The 19,142-nt window shown below is 47.4% G+C and overlaps 1 protein-coding gene across 2 annotated transcripts; it reads left to right on the top strand.

Annotated features, from left to right (window-relative positions):
• The first annotated feature begins 10,437 nt into the window (after positions 1–10,437).
• On the top strand, positions 10,438–18,758 carry LOC141419593 (synaptonemal complex protein 3-like). 2 transcript variants are annotated; one of them, XM_074062662.1, is made up of 9 exons: positions 10,438–10,556; positions 11,326–11,491; positions 12,045–12,114; positions 12,285–12,319; positions 13,600–13,717; positions 14,685–14,784; positions 16,136–16,234; positions 18,195–18,299; positions 18,431–18,758. In XM_074062662.1, exons 2-9 carry the CDS (start codon positions 11,404–11,406, stop codon positions 18,482–18,484), a joined length of 669 nt encoding a protein of 222 aa, XP_073918763.1. In that variant the 5' UTR covers positions 10,438–10,556; positions 11,326–11,403; the 3' UTR covers positions 18,485–18,758. The 2 variants fall into 2 exon arrangements, with proteins under 2 accessions (XP_073918763.1, XP_073918762.1); XM_074062661.1 differs by lacking the exon at positions 10,438–10,556 and having other exon boundaries at positions 11,019–11,491.
• The last annotated feature ends 384 nt before the right edge of the window (positions 18,759–19,142 follow it).

Raw genomic sequence — 19,142 nt, 5'->3', positions numbered from 1 at the left:
AGCTCACCCAGCTCTCCTCTGGCCTAGGACCACTGGGGCTCGCAGCCTGCTTCAGCTCTCCTCCCTCCTGAGTCTGCCGAGACACCTGCACATGGGGCGTCAGTGGGGATGCAGGAGTGCACTGGAATTTGGAGAAGGGAAAGCAGAAATGTGTCAGAAAAGAATCTTCCTTTTGTGGAAGGTAGAAGCCCCCTGCTCAGTGAGATTGAGAAGAGAGAAAATAGGGAAATACAAAAATGTGTCCTCCAGAGAGAGGCAGGCAAATGGCACATCCTTGGGGCAAACATACAGAAGGCACCAGAGGAGCGAGCTCCCATACCTCTGCAAACCCTACTTGTTCTTCCAGCTGTAAACACTGCACACCGGACAGCATCCTAGTGGGACCTGCAGGTGGCCGTCATGTCAGGGGCCCATTTCTCGTACTGCACGCTCGGAGCCTGTGGCTTGGCTTGGGCTTGCCCCCTGAAGGGATGCTTCCATGTTTTCTTTCTTGGGGTGCTACTTCTGCCCCGCCCACCCCAGGAAGCCTGAGGACATCTACTGCACACATGCACTGGGCATCAGGGAGATGCCATATTCAGAGGCAGTGAGGAGCAAAGGAAACGGCACCCCGAAAAGTCAATGGGAAATGCTGGTATGCGAATGATTGTTACGTGGAAAAGGCTTACCCGGGGTCACGTGGATCCCAGCAGGTCTGGTTTCTGAGCTGGCTCTCTGGACTGCCAGGCTGCGGCTGCCTGTCTGTAGACCCTTCGTCCCGCTCCGGGCCTCTGACCTGCACCGTTCTTCCAGGGATTCAGGGCCCCCGGGCCCCCAACCTGTTCCCTCTAACGTGAACCTGGAAGATCCAAAACAGATGGGAAACCATTGCCACTTAAGGGATGACCGAGTGCTGGCTCTCCCTCTCCCAACTCCAGAGCACATGCTTTGTGAAAGCGAAGTCAAATGCTAATCCCATCCATAACGGAGATGTCTAGTTTCTTCCCGCTTTTGCATCTCACCGCAGTTCCACCCCATTCCCTCTGCTTGTGGAGGCTGAAGGCGAGTCTCTGCCCTCAGAACAGTGGGGCCTCCTCCTTTCAGACAGCATCTACCATGGACGTGTGGCTTTCCTACTAGCAGTCTAGGTGCTGTGTGTGCGCGAGAAACAAAAGCAGGGTTTCTCTGATTCTCGAATAACGTCAGCTGGGCTTGCAGAGAAGATGAAATGCACAGGAAGAAAAATAACGGGGTCTACACACCACAGCATCACAGCCTCTCCCTCTTACTGTGAGGATGTGGGTACTTCCAAAGCACGGCCTCTACGTCCCACTGCACCCTCATACACAGGGCACGTGAGGCCAGAGTTCCTAACCCAGGAGCACACTGGGACACATCTCCTTGTGAACGCCTGTTTTCCTGCATTAGATCTGGGAATGTCTTTGCCCCAAGGTTCCCGTAAGTTTTCCAAATCATATCTGCCGAAAATTCCAACACTACAGAAACGCGTCTGTAAACCTAGCTACTTGGGAGGCTGAGATGAGGAGAATCAGGGCTCCAGGCCAAGTTTGTGAGACCCCTTCTCTAAAATAACCAGAGCAAAATGGACTGCAGGTGCGGCTCAAGTGGTAGAGCACCTGCTTTGCAAGCACAAGGCCCTGAGTTCAAACACCAGTACCACCAAAACAAATGTAGAAGACAGACCACTCTTCTCTGCCCACCTTCTCACCCCTAAACACTCAGTTGGATGCATTCCACTTTTCTCTATTATCCATTCACTGTACAAACGTGTATGATAATTCATTGCTATGTTTCGGGTCATGACTACCTGGCTGTGAAGAAGTTGCTTCCTACATAAACGCATGTATGCATGTCTTTGGTCGCATACGCTCGTAGGTGTAATATGAACAGTCTGATGAGGGAGAAATAGACTCACTTGGGGAATAATGTGCAATAAACCTTTCCTGGATGAGTGTGTGTGATCGGACAGGTTTGGCGGGCTCTGATTGAGCACACAGAGTACTGGGCTGTCAAGCACAGATGTGGGTCATCTGAGGACACACAGCAAGAGTGAGAAGGAATAACAGGTGACTCAGCTGCTTCAGTGTCCCCTCATCCAGCTCGCCCAACTAAGCCGGCGTGCTCAAGCACCCAAAAGCCCACCACACCCCAAGTGCATACACACGTGCACACACACACACACACACACACACACTGTTAGAAATACAAGATGCCCGGCGTGCATGTGTGCAACACATGCTTACTGCCTCCACACAGTCCCGCATGTGTTTCTGCTTCCAGCGTGCATGTTATTCTTAGCTGATTTTGAAATCCTACAGGGAAACCCCTAATACAACATTTACACATATTATCTCAACTAGCAAAAACCCTTGGTCCTTCCTAGTATGCCTTATGCTCTCTCTTCAACAAAATTTGAGGTAAGAGTAATATTTATATATACAAAATAGGACGGCTATTAGGACGGCTATTAAGCAATTGTAATTCAATCACACAGGAATTCTTTTGCAGGTGTGAGTCCACAGGCTTCAGGAATTTTATTCCATTTATACATGTATATTTCTGTAAGGTACTTACAAGGCCATAAATTTTTGCAACCTATTTAAATGTGATTCAGAATTACCATTTGGCCACATCTTTTCAAGTATGAAACACTTTAACAGAGTACTTTCAACAGGCAATCAAAATGCCGTTGACAGTTATTTTTCAGGTTACAATGGCAATACCTCCTGCAGAGGGACAACAAGAGGGGAATGTGCTAGATCAAATTATTAACTGCTCCTCTCACCACATACTGTGGCCCATGCCCAAACACCTTCTAATGGGCATGCGTAGAGCCCTTGCTTGTGCTGTTCTGCTCATCCTCTCTAGTGATGGGGAGACAGCCGTCTGCTCTCCCTCAAGAGAGATAGATAGGTAAGTAGGCAGATGGATGAAAGGGTGGGTAGACGGATGGATGGATGGAGCTACGGACAGGAGGAGGTATGATAGGTAGGCATGCAGATGTAGAGTTAATGGAGAGTCAGAGATAGAGGGGTGTGGTGTGTGTGTGTGAGAGACAGAGAGAGACAGAGACCTACACAGAGAGAGACAGAGACCTACACAGAGAGAGAAGGAGACAAAGAGAGAGAGAGAGAGAGAGAGAGAGAGAGAAGACTGACTGGTTGAGATACAATGGGTCTGACAGAGTCCCACAGTCAGGGAGCAGCAGGTAGTAGTAGACTGAGAGCTGAGAGACTTCAGTACCCTGGACCTAGAGGCTGCTTCTCCCTAAGGCACAGATCCTGACAAAGACCCCAGCAGCATGTCCCACAAAGCCTAGGCTTTTCTGTGGTAGAAGAGACTGACACCCCAGCACACAGTTCCACAGGCCCACCCAGAAAACTCAGACCCTTCGTGAAGGTGCTTATGCCATACCGATTTAGCTTAATCTACTGAACAGCAATTGCGGTGTGCTGACAGGGAGGTAATCCGTCCTCTCATTCCCGACCAGCCTCCCAGGATCAGCCCTGGGTTAGGCCCATTACATTACACGGGATCTTCCAGTCCCAGCCGTTTGTCCCATTACTCACTGCCTTCAAGTTTCACACTCAGATCACGCGCACACGGAATAACTTCCTGCGATAAGGCGTTGTGAAATGAATAAAGTAGCCGTCGTCAAGGGCACACACGACAATCCTTGCCAAACAGAGGCATAGACCCAAAAATACTTTGGGGGACCCTGGCTTTACAGAACTCAGGTGAAAAGGCCTCACACATCAGGTGTCACCTCAGGACGGTGAGCCGGGCCTGGGTGATGACGCCCTTAGTGTCCCATTAAAGAGCACACACACCACTCCCAACTCCCAAAACACACTCACGTTCACACTCACTCACCTTGACAGCAGATACCTACTCGTCCTCAGGTTTCTAGTTACTCCATCTCTCCAGTCTGTGAATGTCCTCGTGATACGTGCCTGCCACCAGGAAGGAATGGCTTGCCCCGGTTGCCACAGAAACCAGAGTGTCATCCAATCATGTCCTTGAAGTGAGCTTTCTATGGAAACCAGGAAGTGCTCATACACCTTCTGAGACACCGTAGATGGCTGCTCTCCATCTCAGTCAGTTACACCTGATCCAGTCCAACGAATGAATGAATGCATGAATGAAGTATCAGAGACATTCCCGAAAATTCTCTACACAATAGGCATTGTGAGCAGGGAGTTGTCACAAAATGGACTTTGGAGAAAGGAAAGTCAAGGGACAACAGGTTCTGTTTTCCACAGAGAGGCAGACTCAGGATCCAGGTCCTGAGAGGGATTCCCTTCCACCTGCCAGAAGACAAGAGGTCAGCTGCCCTTGTGCAGATGGGATCAACAAGGCCTTTTGGTCACTTTAAACTGACCTTCAAGCTGGGTATGGTGGTGCACTCCTGCCACCCCAGCACTCGGGAGGCTGAGGCAAAGGAGTGTGGTGTTCGAGGCCAGCCTGAGCTACACAGGGAGACAAAATATAAATAAATAAATAAATAAATAGGGTAAATGAATGACCCAAGTGACCTGCAGAGCAGAAACAAAGCACCTGTATGCCAGAAAAACGCAAAGCCAAAAGTCAGGGTTTGGCACGCCCAACGGACTGTGAATCTACACTTGGTCCTGGGTGTCTCCATAGGAGGCTCAGCACATGACATTCATTGCAAAGAGAAGCGCCCGAGACCTAGGATTTTGGAGGCATGGGGCTAAACCTCTCCCACTTGGGATCTTCTCAGTACATTCACCTGAATCCACTGGGCCCGTGCCTAATTCGCTCCCACAAAGGTCACTTATCACTGGGTCACAGCACACACCTCCTGCCTGGAGCCTGGCATCCATGATAGAGAGCACTGACAGGGAGAGAGAGGTGGGAGATGGGGAGAGAGAGGTTCTGAGATGCACCCCTTCAGCCCTGCCCCTCTCCGTAGTAGAGCCAACGTGCTGTGGTCAGTGCCACACAGAGATGTACTGGAAACAGGCCCAGGAGAGGGAGGGCGCCCCTCTCGTTGCCAGGCTTTTACTGTTTCCATGGTGTAAATTCTCCCACCATGGCCACCAGCAAGCCACCAACAGCCACCCCTCCCTGAACGCTAAGTGGTGGGTGGGGCCAGAATCAGCTCTCTGCACATGAGGTTGCAGGAAGCCCCAGCACAGCATGGGACACAGGGACCGTAGAGCAAGGAGACTGTTAGATTCCACAAGCCATCCATAACAGGGCAGCCAAGCTGGGCTCAATTTGTACCTGTGCACCACTGAATGAAGGGCTCTATCAGGTTCCTCGGGTGGAGAGAAGACAGACCAATCTCAGGGTCGACCCTCTGGACTAGCTACTTTCCCAGGGAGGGCAAAGAGCAGGGGTGCATTCCCTATCCATCCTTTCAAATCAGAGAGAGTTTCTGAAATCTGATGAAGGGGTGGACTCTCAGCTCTGCCACTCACAGCTGCGTACCCTAACGTCTCTGTTCCTAGCCTCCACTTTGGTCAAATGAATTGCTAGCCTGTCTACGCTCAAAAGGGTTCACGAGGCATCACAGGAGAAAATGGGTCTCTGGCAGACCCTAAACGGTCACTCCCCAAACCCTGGGGAGATGGCCATGAGAACCTTTTGGGGCTGGTGCGTTCTTCCCTCTCCAACTCAGGATCTCTGAATCCCCCAGCCTCTGGGCACTTGGCTATAAACAGCACATTGCAGGAGGTTGATTGAAGAAGTAGCTAAGAAAATCCAGCTCTCTACTACTCAGGCTGACTGTAAGGAGACTGGCAAAAATGGAACCCCCCCCCCACAATTCAGAATTTGTTTTGGCTTCAAGAGCAGAGTTATTTTTTTAGGCCATATCCGTACGAAAGCATAGCTGTGCGTCATATGAAATCTATCGCTCAGGGTTTTCAAAAAGTCCTCAAGACTTTTCGTACATTCATCTAATAACTGTCGTGGTTTTCTAATTAATAGTCACTTACTCAAGTGGCATTCACAAAACAAAGTTAACCACCTTAAACAGAGCATTGCGTAAATTCACTGCTATTGTGAAATCATCACTTCTGTCCATCTACACAACATGCTCATCGGGGGCCCCCAGGAAACCCTGTACCCATCAAGCAGTTGCTCCTCATTGCCACCACCCCAACCCCAGCCCCTAAAACCACCGTCATGCTTTCTCCTCAAGTTAGATGAAAACAAAAATCCAATTTCTGAGTAATAACCTGTAGGGTTTGCCTATGTTGCTTATGTATTCCACATAAATGGAAACAGACAACGTGTGACCTTTTGTGTCTGGACTGTCTCACTGAAAATGAGTTCAACGTTCATCCCAGCTGGAACACGAACCAGCACTTCATTCCTGTATATGACGTCCTAATACTCCATTGCGTGAGTGCTCCAGCTTTGCTGATCCTTTCATCCCTCGCTGATAATTTGGGCTGCTTCCGATCGGCTGTTGGAATCAGTGCTGCTGTGAGCATTCAGGTACATGTATTTTCTTCTATGACTCTTTTCACATTTCTGGGGTTTTTTGGGGGGGGCGTATACCTAGGAGTGGAATTCCTGTATCATTATGCGAATTTCACGTCCCATATGCTAAATGACCCCAAAACTGTTTCGCACAGTGGCTGCAGCACTTTAAGTGAACCCCCAACCCCACTGTCTAAGGCTTTGGATTTCTTCATAGGCCCAATAACAATGCTTAATATCTTTTTGAAATGACAGTTGGGGGAGGGATGAGGATTGAAGTGGAATTATTGCGGTTTTATCTGTATTTCCCTAAGCATTCCTGCCGTTGCGCATATCTTCTAGGGCCCTTTACTCAGCAGATGCTTGGATCATCTTTTCTTCCAGGTTTATCTGTGAAACTCCTTCTCGTACCTCAGGATCCAACACCAGTGTTTCATCGCCTGAGAAATTCTCGAGAAGCCAGACTCTCACTTGAGTTCTTTGAGAGTGTGAATGAGGCAACAAAGCATGCAATGTTTTGGTTGTCACATGGCCTTGACAGGCTTGGACAGCCCAGGCTCCCGAGAGACGGTGAAAGTACTGGGTCATGAGTGCAGGTAAGTAGAGGAGTCAGTGGGCAATGCTGTGGGTGGAGGAGTATCAACAGGGTGCTCTTTGAAGACTGGGTGCTGAGATGAGTCATGGGATCTTGGTGTGCCTGTAATAAATAACCCACGGATCATCTCCTGGAGCCCATGGCGAAATCTCCCTGTCCTTTTCGATGACATACACTCGTTTCAGCAGTACAATGCCGAGGTGCTGGAGGGGGAAACCTGCAGATGTTTACCATGGACAAAGGAGAGAAAGGACAGGTAACCTTCAGTAAAAGTCACTGTAGGAAACCATGTCCAATCTGGGAGTGCTCCTCCATGGTCCCTCACCCAAAATATCAGTGTGCTTACATGAGGATGAAAGGAGATAATACACCATGTTTAAATGGCGTATCATTTCCGAGTAGTGGGATTTATGGGTGAATTTCATTTCCTTCTAGATTAGATTTTTGTAACATTTCAAGGTGAAAGCTCATTTAGCTTCTGGTTAGAATGGAGACTTCGAAGTGGAATTTCAGTTACCTTAGCGTGCCCTGTATTCTATCATTAGTGGGAGGTAGAGAGGCTTTTTCTCAACTCCCCTCTGGAAGGCTCACTGTGGAGAGTCACTCAGTGCGTTGGCACCACCGTGACAAGTCAGAGACTTGTAGTGATCCACAGAGGGGATTCGGCCAATACCTGTGTTTCCGTGTCCTTGGGGAAAATCGAAAGGTGCCCATGTGATTTGCCCTCAAAACTTCAATATAGAGGAGTCCTTTGGTGCTCGAGAGGCCATAGAACCGTGTACTGAAATCATGATTATTCATGCACCAGATACTCCATTCGTGTCTGTTGCTCTTTGCGTCTTTCTTGTTTATCACACTTGGAGTAGTCTTCTAACCTGGGTGCACACAAGGCCTGTAGTTTGGAAAATAAGACAAAGGGGTTAGAAAGCCACCAGGTGGAGATGTTGAGCCGCCACTGTAAATGTCTTTGACTGGCAGTCAGTGAGAGAGAGGCTCCAACCTAAGTGTGGCAGCAACCTGAGAAGTCATTTCAAGTTCACAGTCCATGTCCCCTCCCAGAGAGTTAATTCGGGAGGTCTCAGGTAGAGCCAAGGAGTCTGAGTTTTAGCAGATTCCCCGTGATTCTGATACAGGCCGGTCCACGAACCACACTTTGAGGCACTGTGGTATAAATGGTAATTGCATGCCTTGGGCATGTATGAAAACGTCCATAAATGGTAATTGTATGCCTTGGGCATGTATGAAAACGTCCAGAGAGAGAGAGTACAAATCTAGATGAGACCCGAGTAAAACTAGGTCCCAGGAAATCCCATCACCTAAGGGCCACGCGGAGAAGGCAGAGCTAGCAGAGAAGGCAGAGCTAGCAAAGTTACCAAGGAGTGGCCACAAGGAAGAGAAGGAGGGAACGAGCGGTTTGGGCTGCCACAGCAGGATGGGAGGGGAAAGAAAACTAACAAAAAAGAGTGACCAACGGTGTCGACCGCTGCTGAGAATCAAGTGAGACGAGGACCAGGGCATGTCCATTTGATTGGCTCCCATGGAGGTTCGCCAGGGGTTCTAGCGTGAGGGCCCTCTGGGAAGAGATGTGGCGGCCGTGGCTGCTTTACAGTGGGTTAAAGAGTACTTGGGAGGTCAGGAAATCCAGGCCAGGAGCAGAGATGACCCTTTGTCAAAGTCTGATGCTAAGGGGAGGAGGGTGGTGGGAAGAAGGCCCAGAGGTCTTAATGGTGGAGCAGATCTGAAGATGTGCGATGTGAGTGGGAGAGGTGGAAAGAGAAAGATACCCGAGGGAAAGAGATAATGAATAAAGGGATGGATAATACGAGGGTCCCGGAAGACAGAGGGCCATGGAACCTAGACCGTGGGTAGGGACATCTCTGCTCACCTGACCGGGGGACACATGGAACAGCTCAGAGGGAGAAAAGTCCTACCAGATGTCACAGCATACTCCAAAGCCTCCCTAATTCAAACGTTGTGGTTCTGGCATGGAAATAGACAGAGCAAGGGATCCTGAGAGACAGTCCAGAAGCAGACTGCACAACACACGGAAACCCAGGCTATTGTAAGACTATAGCATTTCCAGTCAATGGGGACTCTATTTTTTTTCTTTTTAGCTAGTGACCTGATGGTGGGAAGGTATACATTATTCGACTAAAGAGGATGGGGAAATTTGAATTTCCACAAGGGAAAGAAAAATGGCATCTGGATGTCTACATGACACAAAAAGCACTTTGTAGATGAACACAGAATTGAGAATGCAAAATCAAGCCCCAAACCCCTCAATAGAAAATGCAGATAATTTATGATCACAGATTAAAGACACACTTTTAAAAGCAAAGTCCAGGAAAACACAGACATAAAGATTCATATCACAGTCTTTAAAGCACGTCTCCAAATCTGAAAGGAATACACCTTCTCAAATTGAAAAACAGCCAGGTATTTTAATGTAGAAGGAAAGGCAACAAATGGGGGTCAACAAGCATGAAAACCAGCTCAATGTATCTTGTTAGCGACGGGGCAGATGCAGAAAGAGCCACAAAAGAGCTATCATTTTGCATCTCTTAGAAAATGCCACCTTTAGTAACCATCACCATGTAGGGCACGTGTTGGTGAGTCTGTGCAACAGGGCGACGTCCACCTGCCGGCGGGATATAAATGCGAAGCATCTGGGCGTCACAGAATATTCCCAGCCTGTGCTGTAGCAATTCCACCCCTTGGTACTCTGTGAAACCCTTGACACGGGAGCCAGAGGTTAGAAGTGGATAGCGTCACTGGGGAGAAGGCTCGAACTAGGAAAGAAGTGCCAGGACAGGGATCAAGATGAACGCAGATCCTGCGAAGTAGCCACAGGGGTAAGCATATACAGGACGGCGCAGGGAACACTGGAGCAATGTGCTACCTGCAGCAGCACCGGGTCTGGTAGGGACAGAAGGTCAAACTGAGGCAGAGGTGGCAGAATAGCGGGTGGCACACGACGGCATGGACAGGGCAGGCGGGACCTGAGGGATTCCGGCAGGAGTGCTGCCACCTGCCGGCCAAAGGGAGGGGACACGTGAGACACCAGAGCAGGATCCATGGGAGGGCAGTTCCTCTGCAGGGAAGGGTGGGTCGAAGGAGGCGAGAGAGAGGAGATGGCAGGCGCTGTCCACTTGTCCTTCCTTCCCTGACAGGGTACGGGGTCCAGGGCTGGCCGATCCCCTGCTCCGTGTCCTTGGGTCGCCTGCCAGGCTGAGGAGCGCTGCCAAGTCCCCAGCAAGAGCTGGGCTGGTCAGGCCTTGACTCTGCTTGTCTCCACCCTAGTGCTCAGCTGCCGGGGGCGTGGCCCCGCGAGGCCCCGCCTTGTGCACGTGCACGGCGCCAGCCAATCAGCAAGGCGCTCGCGCCTGCGCCTGCGCCCTCCAGGCCTCCAAGCAGGCTGGTACCGTGTGCAGCGCGGCAGCCTGGGACTGAGGAGACCTCGGCCTTCGAGGGAGCATCGTGGTGGCAGGGACGCGGGGACGCCGTGGTGGGTGGCGGCCGGGTTCTCTGCTCTGGGTAGGCACAAGCGGTGGGGAAGCGGGGTGGACGACACGGTTTTGCGGATGTGGAGCTCAAGGAAAGCCCAGGCTGGCCTGTGAGGCGATGTCCCTGGGCCTCGTCTAGGCGTGGGACTGGCGAGGCCCCTGAGGGCGTCGGCAGTCCAGGTCTGGGCGGACAGAAGGCCTGGTCTCGGAGGGTCTGGGCGGGCCGTGGGGGTGGGGGTGGGGGTGGGGGTGGGACGGGAGTGGGCCGGGCCGGGTGGGGCCGTGTGGGGCAGAGCGGGGCGTCGGCACCGGGACACCTGCGTGCTGGGCCTGAGTGCCCAGACAAGGTGTGGATGGGATCATTTCCCCCTGGCCACGGCTCACAGTTGCTGTGCCGGCCTCCGCCCCCCTTCTCCCGCCCCCTCCCCACACCCCCCGGTGGTCTGTCATCTGTCCGGCTGGCTGGCTGCCAATGGGTCCGCGGGACCAGCCCCCACCACGGGGTCACTTTGGGGACCGAGGGGCGTGGCCCACTTTGTCCCACCACAGGGGGAGGAGCAGAGGGGACTGGGGCTGAGACCTGCAGGGCACTGGAAGCTGCGCATCCAGTCCTGGAGACACAGGACTGGACACTGGCACCCTCCTCCCTGCCCCTCCCTGCTCCCGTGCCCCCGCTACACCGCTGCCCTCATCTCACCCCACCAGGTGGAACCGGCCACCCCTTCCTTCCCCAGGGCTCTCATTTAACCCTCCCTCACTCCACACCTCCAGCTATCCCTCCACCGCACCCCCCTTTCTTTACTGTGGCTTTGAGCTCCCAAGACCGACCAGTACTGGAAGACCACAGCCATGGCGCCCACAAGGAAGGTCAAGGGGACGACTGCCAGGGCCCTGAGGCAGGTTCAGCACCTGCCGGCACCTGAAGTCCAGAGCCCAGGTAAAAACTGCCTGGCCTGGGGCTTGGGACTCTAGTCTCCCCCCACCCCCACCCCCACACGCACCCCCAGGGGACGAAGGTCTGGCTCATCTCTGAGCAGGGGGAACAGGAGGGCAGCTTACGTCCAGGGTCCTTGCTTGGGATTCCAGGCCTTTTGTTTCTCATGCCTGCTTGTGGCCAGTAGGTTTCCCCTTGGCTGTTCCCAGCCCATGTGTGGCACCAGCACAGAGCTCATGAGGCAGCTCCTCTGGGCCTGTGCAGTCCTCACCTCCAACAGGTCTCATAGGAAGGGGGACATGGTTTACCATGGCTTTCACCCTGAAATTCAGGCTCACTGCACAAATGCCTCCAGAAGATGTTCCCAGGCCCTGGCCTAATTTCATCTGTCCTCCACACGACTGATTCCATCCATATATTTATTCCTGCTTTGAAAACTCTGGCAAAGAAAGAGCCCAAGAAACCCCATAATGAGGACACTCCTCCGTGGCAGATGCTGATCAAAAGAGCACACTTGATTTGTAAACGGTTCTCTTCTTTCTCCTTGTCCATGCAGCAAACAACCCAGGAACTGCTAGCAGTGGGGAGGACAGTTCTTTGTTAGAACCAGATGACCGAGATCTGGGGTATGGTGTTTAAAGTGATTTTTGCCTGCTGATGAAGTGCTGTAGAAAAGTTGACTTCTGCTCGCCTAACGCTATTCTTGTAAACTTACACTTGGAATATGACCCTTCTTCCAAACCAAGCACGGTGTTTTTCCGACATTTAACTACAAGCTCATGTGATTTCTTCACAGGATCGAATTAGAGAAAATGTTGCAAAGCTTTCAAGGTATGTTTTCGGAGACAGCTGTAGTTTAAGGAAATTGTTTCAGGCCAAAGAACTATTTGATACCAGGAAGTGTTAATCACTGGACTGCAGAAATGTGTTAAATGGCTTGTTCAAATACGCAGGGTGTTGTGTGAGTATTTATTACTCAGTTTTATAGGGTTTTTTGTTGCATATTCTTTTTGAGGCAGGGTCTTGTCATGTAGCCAAGGCTAGCCTCAGCCTCCCGATCGATCCTCCCTCCTCAGCCTCCCAAGCACTGGGATCACAGCAGGGCACCACCACACCTGGCTGAGATTTTCTAACTTATATACTCAAATTGGTACTTATTAAACAATGGTGAGGTAAGAATAATGCTTTTATTTTATACACTGTGAAATGTTAGGAGAAAATTGGATGAAATGCTCTGTATGCCAGGTTTTGTTGCATAGTAAGTGATAGGTCTTTTTGCAATATCAGACTTTTGTATTTTCATTTCAGTTATTTTGTATGCCTGTCTTGTTTTTTTTCTGTGGGGTGGGGCAGTCCGACCGAATCCTCTAACAGTCTCCTTGTTGTTGAAATTACACAAATAGTATGTGGTGGTGAACTAACGTCAACATTGTTAGCATTGGGGTGTTGTATGATCACAATCGAACCCAAGTTTTAAATTGGTACCTCAGATAATAGTTACACTAACTGTGTGAAAGGTCAAACGCTGAACAAAGACTCAGAGCCAATTTTGATTATTTTCTGTCTTAAGGATACTCAGCATTTTGAAATTGAACAGATTCGTCTTAAACTATTCACGGTCTTTTTCTTGTCAGATTTATTTAGAAGCCTCACTGAAATGCAGTTTTGTTATCTTGCCGTGCAATTATCTTTGTGCCTTTGGGTTGACTTCGAGGTTTACCTAAAGCTGTCCAACAGTAACCACTCTAAAGGTGTCCTTCTCAAATTGGAGGATACTTTGTATGCTTGTAAACAATATGCCACTGGAAATGTTTTCTCATAAAGAAATTAAGTGCTGCTTTGAGACCCTGTTTGTAAGTTTTGGTCAATAGAAATCTTTTTTTCCTTAGCTATGTTTTACATCTAAGGAATACAAATTGAGCTACAAAGAGAAAATGTCCAATTGAGGTAGTAGCCACTATAAATTTTCACAGAAAGAAAGGAAGCAAATACTCTCGATTTTGGAAAGAATGGCTATTTGCTAATACTAAGGGTCTTTGCAATACTGCTGAGCCAGCGTTAACCTTACTGAGTTGACAATCAGTGCTAATGCAGATATTCTTTCAATGTAGAGGACCTTGAGAAGTTGTTTATCAGAAAGAGAAAGTGTATCGAAATGCAAGTCAATGCTTCTATCAATACCATTCAGCAGATAATTGACCATGGCCTGACAACCCAGCATGAGCGAAGGTGTGCTTGTTAGTACTTTGGAATGAGATACTTTGTAGCATTTGTTTGTGCCGTTCATGTGTACATGCTACTTTAAGAAATAGCTGTGGCTTCTATTTGTTGGAACCACTATTGGGAAACATATCTGGGTTGATTTTTATTTTGATCTCCTCCACCCCCCTTTGGTGGTACTGGGGTTTGAACGCAGAGCCTCGAGCTTGCTAGGCAAGTGCTGTACCACTTGTCCCCCACTCTCAGATTTTCGTCTCTCTCTCTCTCTCTCTCTCTCTCTCTCTCTCTCTCTCTTTCTCTCTCTCTCTCGGTTTGGTTTATTTTTCAGGTAGGATCTAGCTTGTTCTCAGGGCCAGCCTCAGAACGTGATCCTCCTATCTCCACCTCCAAATAGCTGGGATTCTAGGTATGCATCACCAAGCCTGGCTTGTTTGTTTGAAGTAAGGGCTTGCTTACTTTTTGCCCAGGCTGGCCCTGAATTGAGATCCTCTCATCTCTGCTCACTGTGTAGCTTGGATTAGAGGCACACACCAGCACACCTGGCTCTGCCTTGATTTTTCTATAGGAAATAATTGCTTTTGTCCTATATCCTGACATCATAATTGAATTGAGTTGTATTTGCTAGGGGTCGACAAAGAGGACCTTTTTGTCCTTTCACATTACGGTCGAACCTGCTTAACAGGAAATCTGTACTCATGCCATGAATGTGCTTGCTGCATTAAAGTTGAATGTCTGAAACCATTAGTCCTGTAGTAGTTAACTGTATTCAACATTGTAGAAAAAGGTCAATCTTGTATCATAAATAATATGTAAATGCATCGAGTGCGGTTCACCATCCTCAGGAGATTTTGCTAGCTCAGCTTTTCCCCTCCTCCATTGGCAGTATGAATCACGGCAAATCAACTGTGCCTTGAATGTGTTTTCCATTCTCCTTATTGTTTTGGAACATCCCAGTGTTTATTGTCATCTTTTACAGTCAGAAGCTTTGTAAGGACTTCTTGGATCAGCTGAAGATTTTGATTCAGTTGTTGGATCAAGATGTGAAGAAAGTCTATGAACAAGGAGAAAAACTAGCTGTCGGTATCCGGCTTATTTAGCTTTATACTTCACTAATCTATTAGTCCCCCGTAGCAATAGTTCATGCAGACCTCCGGGAGAGAAGGTAGAGGACATGGGCCTATGTGGACAGAGGCGGGTGGAAGATGTGGTGATGGGACACGGGACGTCCTCTTTGGGTTGCTTTGCTTTCTCAGTGCGATGGCAAGGTCGTTCTCCCATCCTCGGTTAGAAGTAAGGGTAGGGATCAGAGTGGGTGCTGCCTTTAGGGCAGAGGAGAAGGCACTGGCTTGTTTGCTGAGATTGGCCCAGTGGAGTATGGGCTAGCAGTGTTAGTGTCAAGCCTAGCTTTATGACTTAGTGGTCATGAATGTAAAGTGAGAGCATTCAGCATGGTTGTGGCAGAGCAGGTGGAGGGCTGGGTCTGAGAGGTTGTGGTTTGAACAAGCAGGACAGAGGGACAAGGGGGCAGGGTATATATGCAAGCCAAGTCTGTTGACTGACTATAGTGTAATTGAAACTGGGGCTCAGAAAGTGAGGAGGACATAGGACTGGGGTACTGGGCAGTGACAAGTGCTCCATTCAAGGGATGTTAGACTACTGAGCTGCAGTACTGAAGAGAGTGACGTGCAAAGGCAGGGAAGTAGTGGCTGGACACTGAGAAAAATGAAGAAACAGTACACACTACAGTGTCAGGTGCCAAGACTCGGGAACCCCTAGTTTGGCATCCAACTTTGTTTTGACCTTTGTTAGTTGTGAAGCCATAGGCAAGTTTAATTGTTGTACACCTCTGTTTCAATCTCAGTGAAAGGGGACACACTGAGAGTCCCTCCCTCCCTCATGGAGTTGTTTTGAGCATCAAGTGAGTTGCCCTTCGATAAGTGTATTTAAATTGCTTCAGGATGATTTCTGAAATAGGATTCTTGTAGGAGACCTTGCTATTAAACTATTACGTAGATTCCAAAGTTCTTGGGAATGACAGAATGGAGCGGGTTCTTCCACAAGACAGCGGCTAATGATCTATGGTATTATATTGAGGTCAGTGGTGGAGGAACAGATAGAAAGTCCAACATTCTTAGAGGCAGCAGATGTGCGACTTGTCAGTTGTTCAAGAGCTAAGGTGTACATTGTGAATATTGTCAAGAAGGACACTTTCCTATTAAATGAATAGGAGACTGGGTGATTATATAGTTTCTGTTACAGTGTTGGCAAATGCAAGTTATATAAACTTGGGCATAGTGTCTGTTAAACAAAAAATATTAAAAATGTTCTTTTCGAGCTATTATGTTTAAATTTAATATGCAATGATTTTTGTAAGCTTTAATTTTTTTCCCAAATTGTTATTCCATGGTTTTCTTTTTATACTTGCAGAAGATATTTCTACAGCAACGCAAGGCTTTTTTTCTGTCTCTAAGTGTTCATAACAGGAAAAAGAGGGCCTTTGAAAAGTTATATGGACAGTACATGCAGGTCTGTTGTATTTGGTAACACTCTGTATTCTTAGAAAACATACTGTGATGTGGAAGTGGCTCAGGTGGTAGAGAGCCTGCCTAGCAAGTGCAAGGACCTGAACTCAAACCCTCGTACTGCCAAAAATAAGTGAATACATTATAAAAAGCACCTTAAAAATCATACCCTGTATATTTTAAAGGTGAAAAAACTGGTTTTCTCTCCATACTTATTTTAAACAAAATTGTGCTTATACCTCTAAAATTCTTCAGCATTTTCCATATGGTATCCTTGTTCCAGTTTGACCTAACTACGAGATGAAATTTTACTTTTAGGATTTACTCGTGGTGGTCGCTATTATTCAAAACGGGAATTGGTAAATTGGTCCTTTTACCCAGAGATAGGCATGTCCTGCAGGAAACTGAAACTTTATCCACAGCTTCATCATAGCTCTTTGTTCTACAATCCATTTTTCAGCACAGTAGCGACAGATAAAAGTAGGAAGTCTATATATCCTTGATTTCCTGTGTATTTCATGGCACATTTGCTTTTTGTCTTATTGAATGGACAACAGATTGGCTTATATGGCCACTTAACAAAGGGTGCAGACATATAAGAGGGAAAAAAGCCAGCATGGAGACTTGAGACTGCTCCATTGTTGTATGTGCATCTCAGCAACTTATTTTCAGACATGTTGACCTACACGCTGTGCAGGTGTGTGCTTAGAATTCAATTACATGCTGTACACTACCACTACTCCTCTTTCTCCCATCCTCCTCCTCTTCTGTTTCTGCTGCTTCTTGGAGGCATTTTATATGTCTTGTTCACAGTTCATGTTAAAATTTCACTCTTCCAAATTCATTGGGATGGTCGGAAACAACCTACTTTTCAAAGTACACGATGTCCATCTATATAGTTTCCACTACACAACTCCCTTGTGCCATTCATGATTGCTAAAAATTAAAAAAAGGAAAAGTAGTCATTCTGTGCATTCAGAATGCTCAATACACAGAGACGCACTTATATGGAAAACGGTTAATTTTAAGTGCTTCTGCATAGCGGGCCTATTGTTTTAATCCTCCCTGAGAACCATTTATTAATTAACATGCAGGTATGAGAGAGGACTTTTAAAAGTTACTGCTAAATGTTACCGCTTGAGGTATGGCTTTGCTGTTATTTAGAGGGCTGCATGTCATGATCCTTCCCATTCAGTTATCAGTGGGCCCTGAAATTCTCACCTCTGCAGTTGTCCTCTCATCACTGTCTTTAAATTCTCCTGGGCTGGGGGCGTGGCTCAAGTGGTAAAGTACTTGCCTAAATTCTCACTGGTGCTGCCCTAGTTCAGGACCTCATCATTCCTTGCCTGTGCTATTAAGCTTTTATCCTAGGTCATTCTTCTCTAATCTGTCCTTTCACGGTCTGCAATATTATCTTCCTAACACATGGTCCAAGACTGTCAGTGGCTTCCCATTCTAAATTCTTACAGATTCAGATATCCACCTCTCCTACCTCCCCCATCAATTCACCCTCTTTAAAGCTTCATTTGCTACATCCTTTCTTTCCTCCCATCCCTCCAGGTTGACAGCTTTCCCTGAAGTAACTCCCATGCCTATCATGCTTTGCTTCCTAGAATACTTTGAACTCTGAAAGTTGAATAGTGGATTTCAAAATGATTGCATTTATTCATAAACAACTTTACCCTCGTTTTCTTTATTTGTTCCATCTTGACATTACAAAGTTCCTTGTCCTGTTTGAACAAAGCTTTGTCTCCCCTTATGACAATATTTGGCCCAGTCACACATTTCTGGGTTTCTTTAGTGTGTTTATTGATCTTCTTGTAGTACATGGGATATTTTTTTGTTTGGAATAAATAACAACACACTTGAATTTTAATCTCATTCCTTTTGAAATGTAGGTGTTCACGTCCATAAAATGAAATGAAAAGTGCTGGTTTCTAACTGAGCATGGCTTTTTATTTTAGAGCCTTGAGGACCTAGAGGAACATCATAAAGGTGTTCTTACCAGTGAACTAAATGCACTTAGAAAAGAAATGGATGCCCTGGGAGAAAAACTTATCATGGAAGCTGTAAGTAGTGTACCTTTAGAATTGATATCTAAGGATTGATTTGAGCATTGAATCTTTTACTTGAAGAAATATGTGTTATGTTTACCTAAGTATTAATCGTTCATTTAACATCTCTTTTCATGTTGCAACAGTGGAAGGAGATGACTGGTGCTCTAAAATATCTTCTAGGCCTTTCATTCTTATAACACCTTGAAGAAAGAAGCACAGCCTAAGTGATAGGATACCGTCATAAAGTTAGCTGCATGAATCTAATGTGGCTTAAAGATTGCAACTGAAGTGATTGCATCTTCTTTGTTCACTTGTTTCTTCAGTGCCAGATCCCAATAGTTAAAACCTAAATGTAACCTAAGCAGTGATGTGGCAGCAGCAATTCCAAAGCTGTGTGTAAGAACCTTGCACGCCTTTGGTAGTAATGGTGACCTTTTCTCCTTAATGCTGCCAATTAACTCTTGGCAATAAAGATGATTTAATTTTATGTTTGGTCTTAGTGTGTCAGCATCACTCTCCAAAGTTAGAAAGCACAACATGGAGGGTTGTATTGTCTCTCGTGAAGAAAAGCAAAGACACAATCTATTTTATGTACATACCTACGTGAAAACTCACTAAGTTACAGAACATACTCAAATGAAAATAAGATTTCAGAGGGAATATACTGTACAGATGTACAAATGTTATTAAAAGCAGCATAAGGTTGTGCCCCCAAATAAATTAAACTGCCGGAAATTATCAAAATAATGGAATAAGACATATAAGTATCTGCAGTAAAACATGGATTTGTGAACATCATTTCCAGACACATACACTAAAAAACCCCACAGTGTCGTGTGATTGATTTTGGCCCAC

Source organism: Castor canadensis, chromosome X (genome assembly GCF_047511655.1).
Source record: "Castor canadensis chromosome X, mCasCan1.hap1v2, whole genome shotgun sequence".
Lineage (NCBI taxonomy): Eukaryota > Metazoa > Chordata > Mammalia > Rodentia > Castoridae > Castor > Castor canadensis.
Note: the sequence above shows the minus strand (reverse complement) of the source record. Positions and strands in the feature narration are given on the sequence as shown.

Coding starts and splice junctions, on each gene's coding strand:
- LOC141419593 (XM_074062662.1), top strand. CDS start 11,404: ATGGCGCCCACAAGGAAGGTCAAGGGGACGACTGCCAGGGCCCTGAGG. Junction 12,320..13,599: donor AATGTTGCAAAGCTTTCAAG/GTATGTTTTCGG, acceptor CTTTCAATGTAG/AGGACCTTGAGAAGTTGTTT. Junction 16,235..18,194: donor TATATGGACAGTACATGCAG/GTCTGTTGTATT, acceptor TTTTTATTTTAG/AGCCTTGAGGACCTAGAGGA.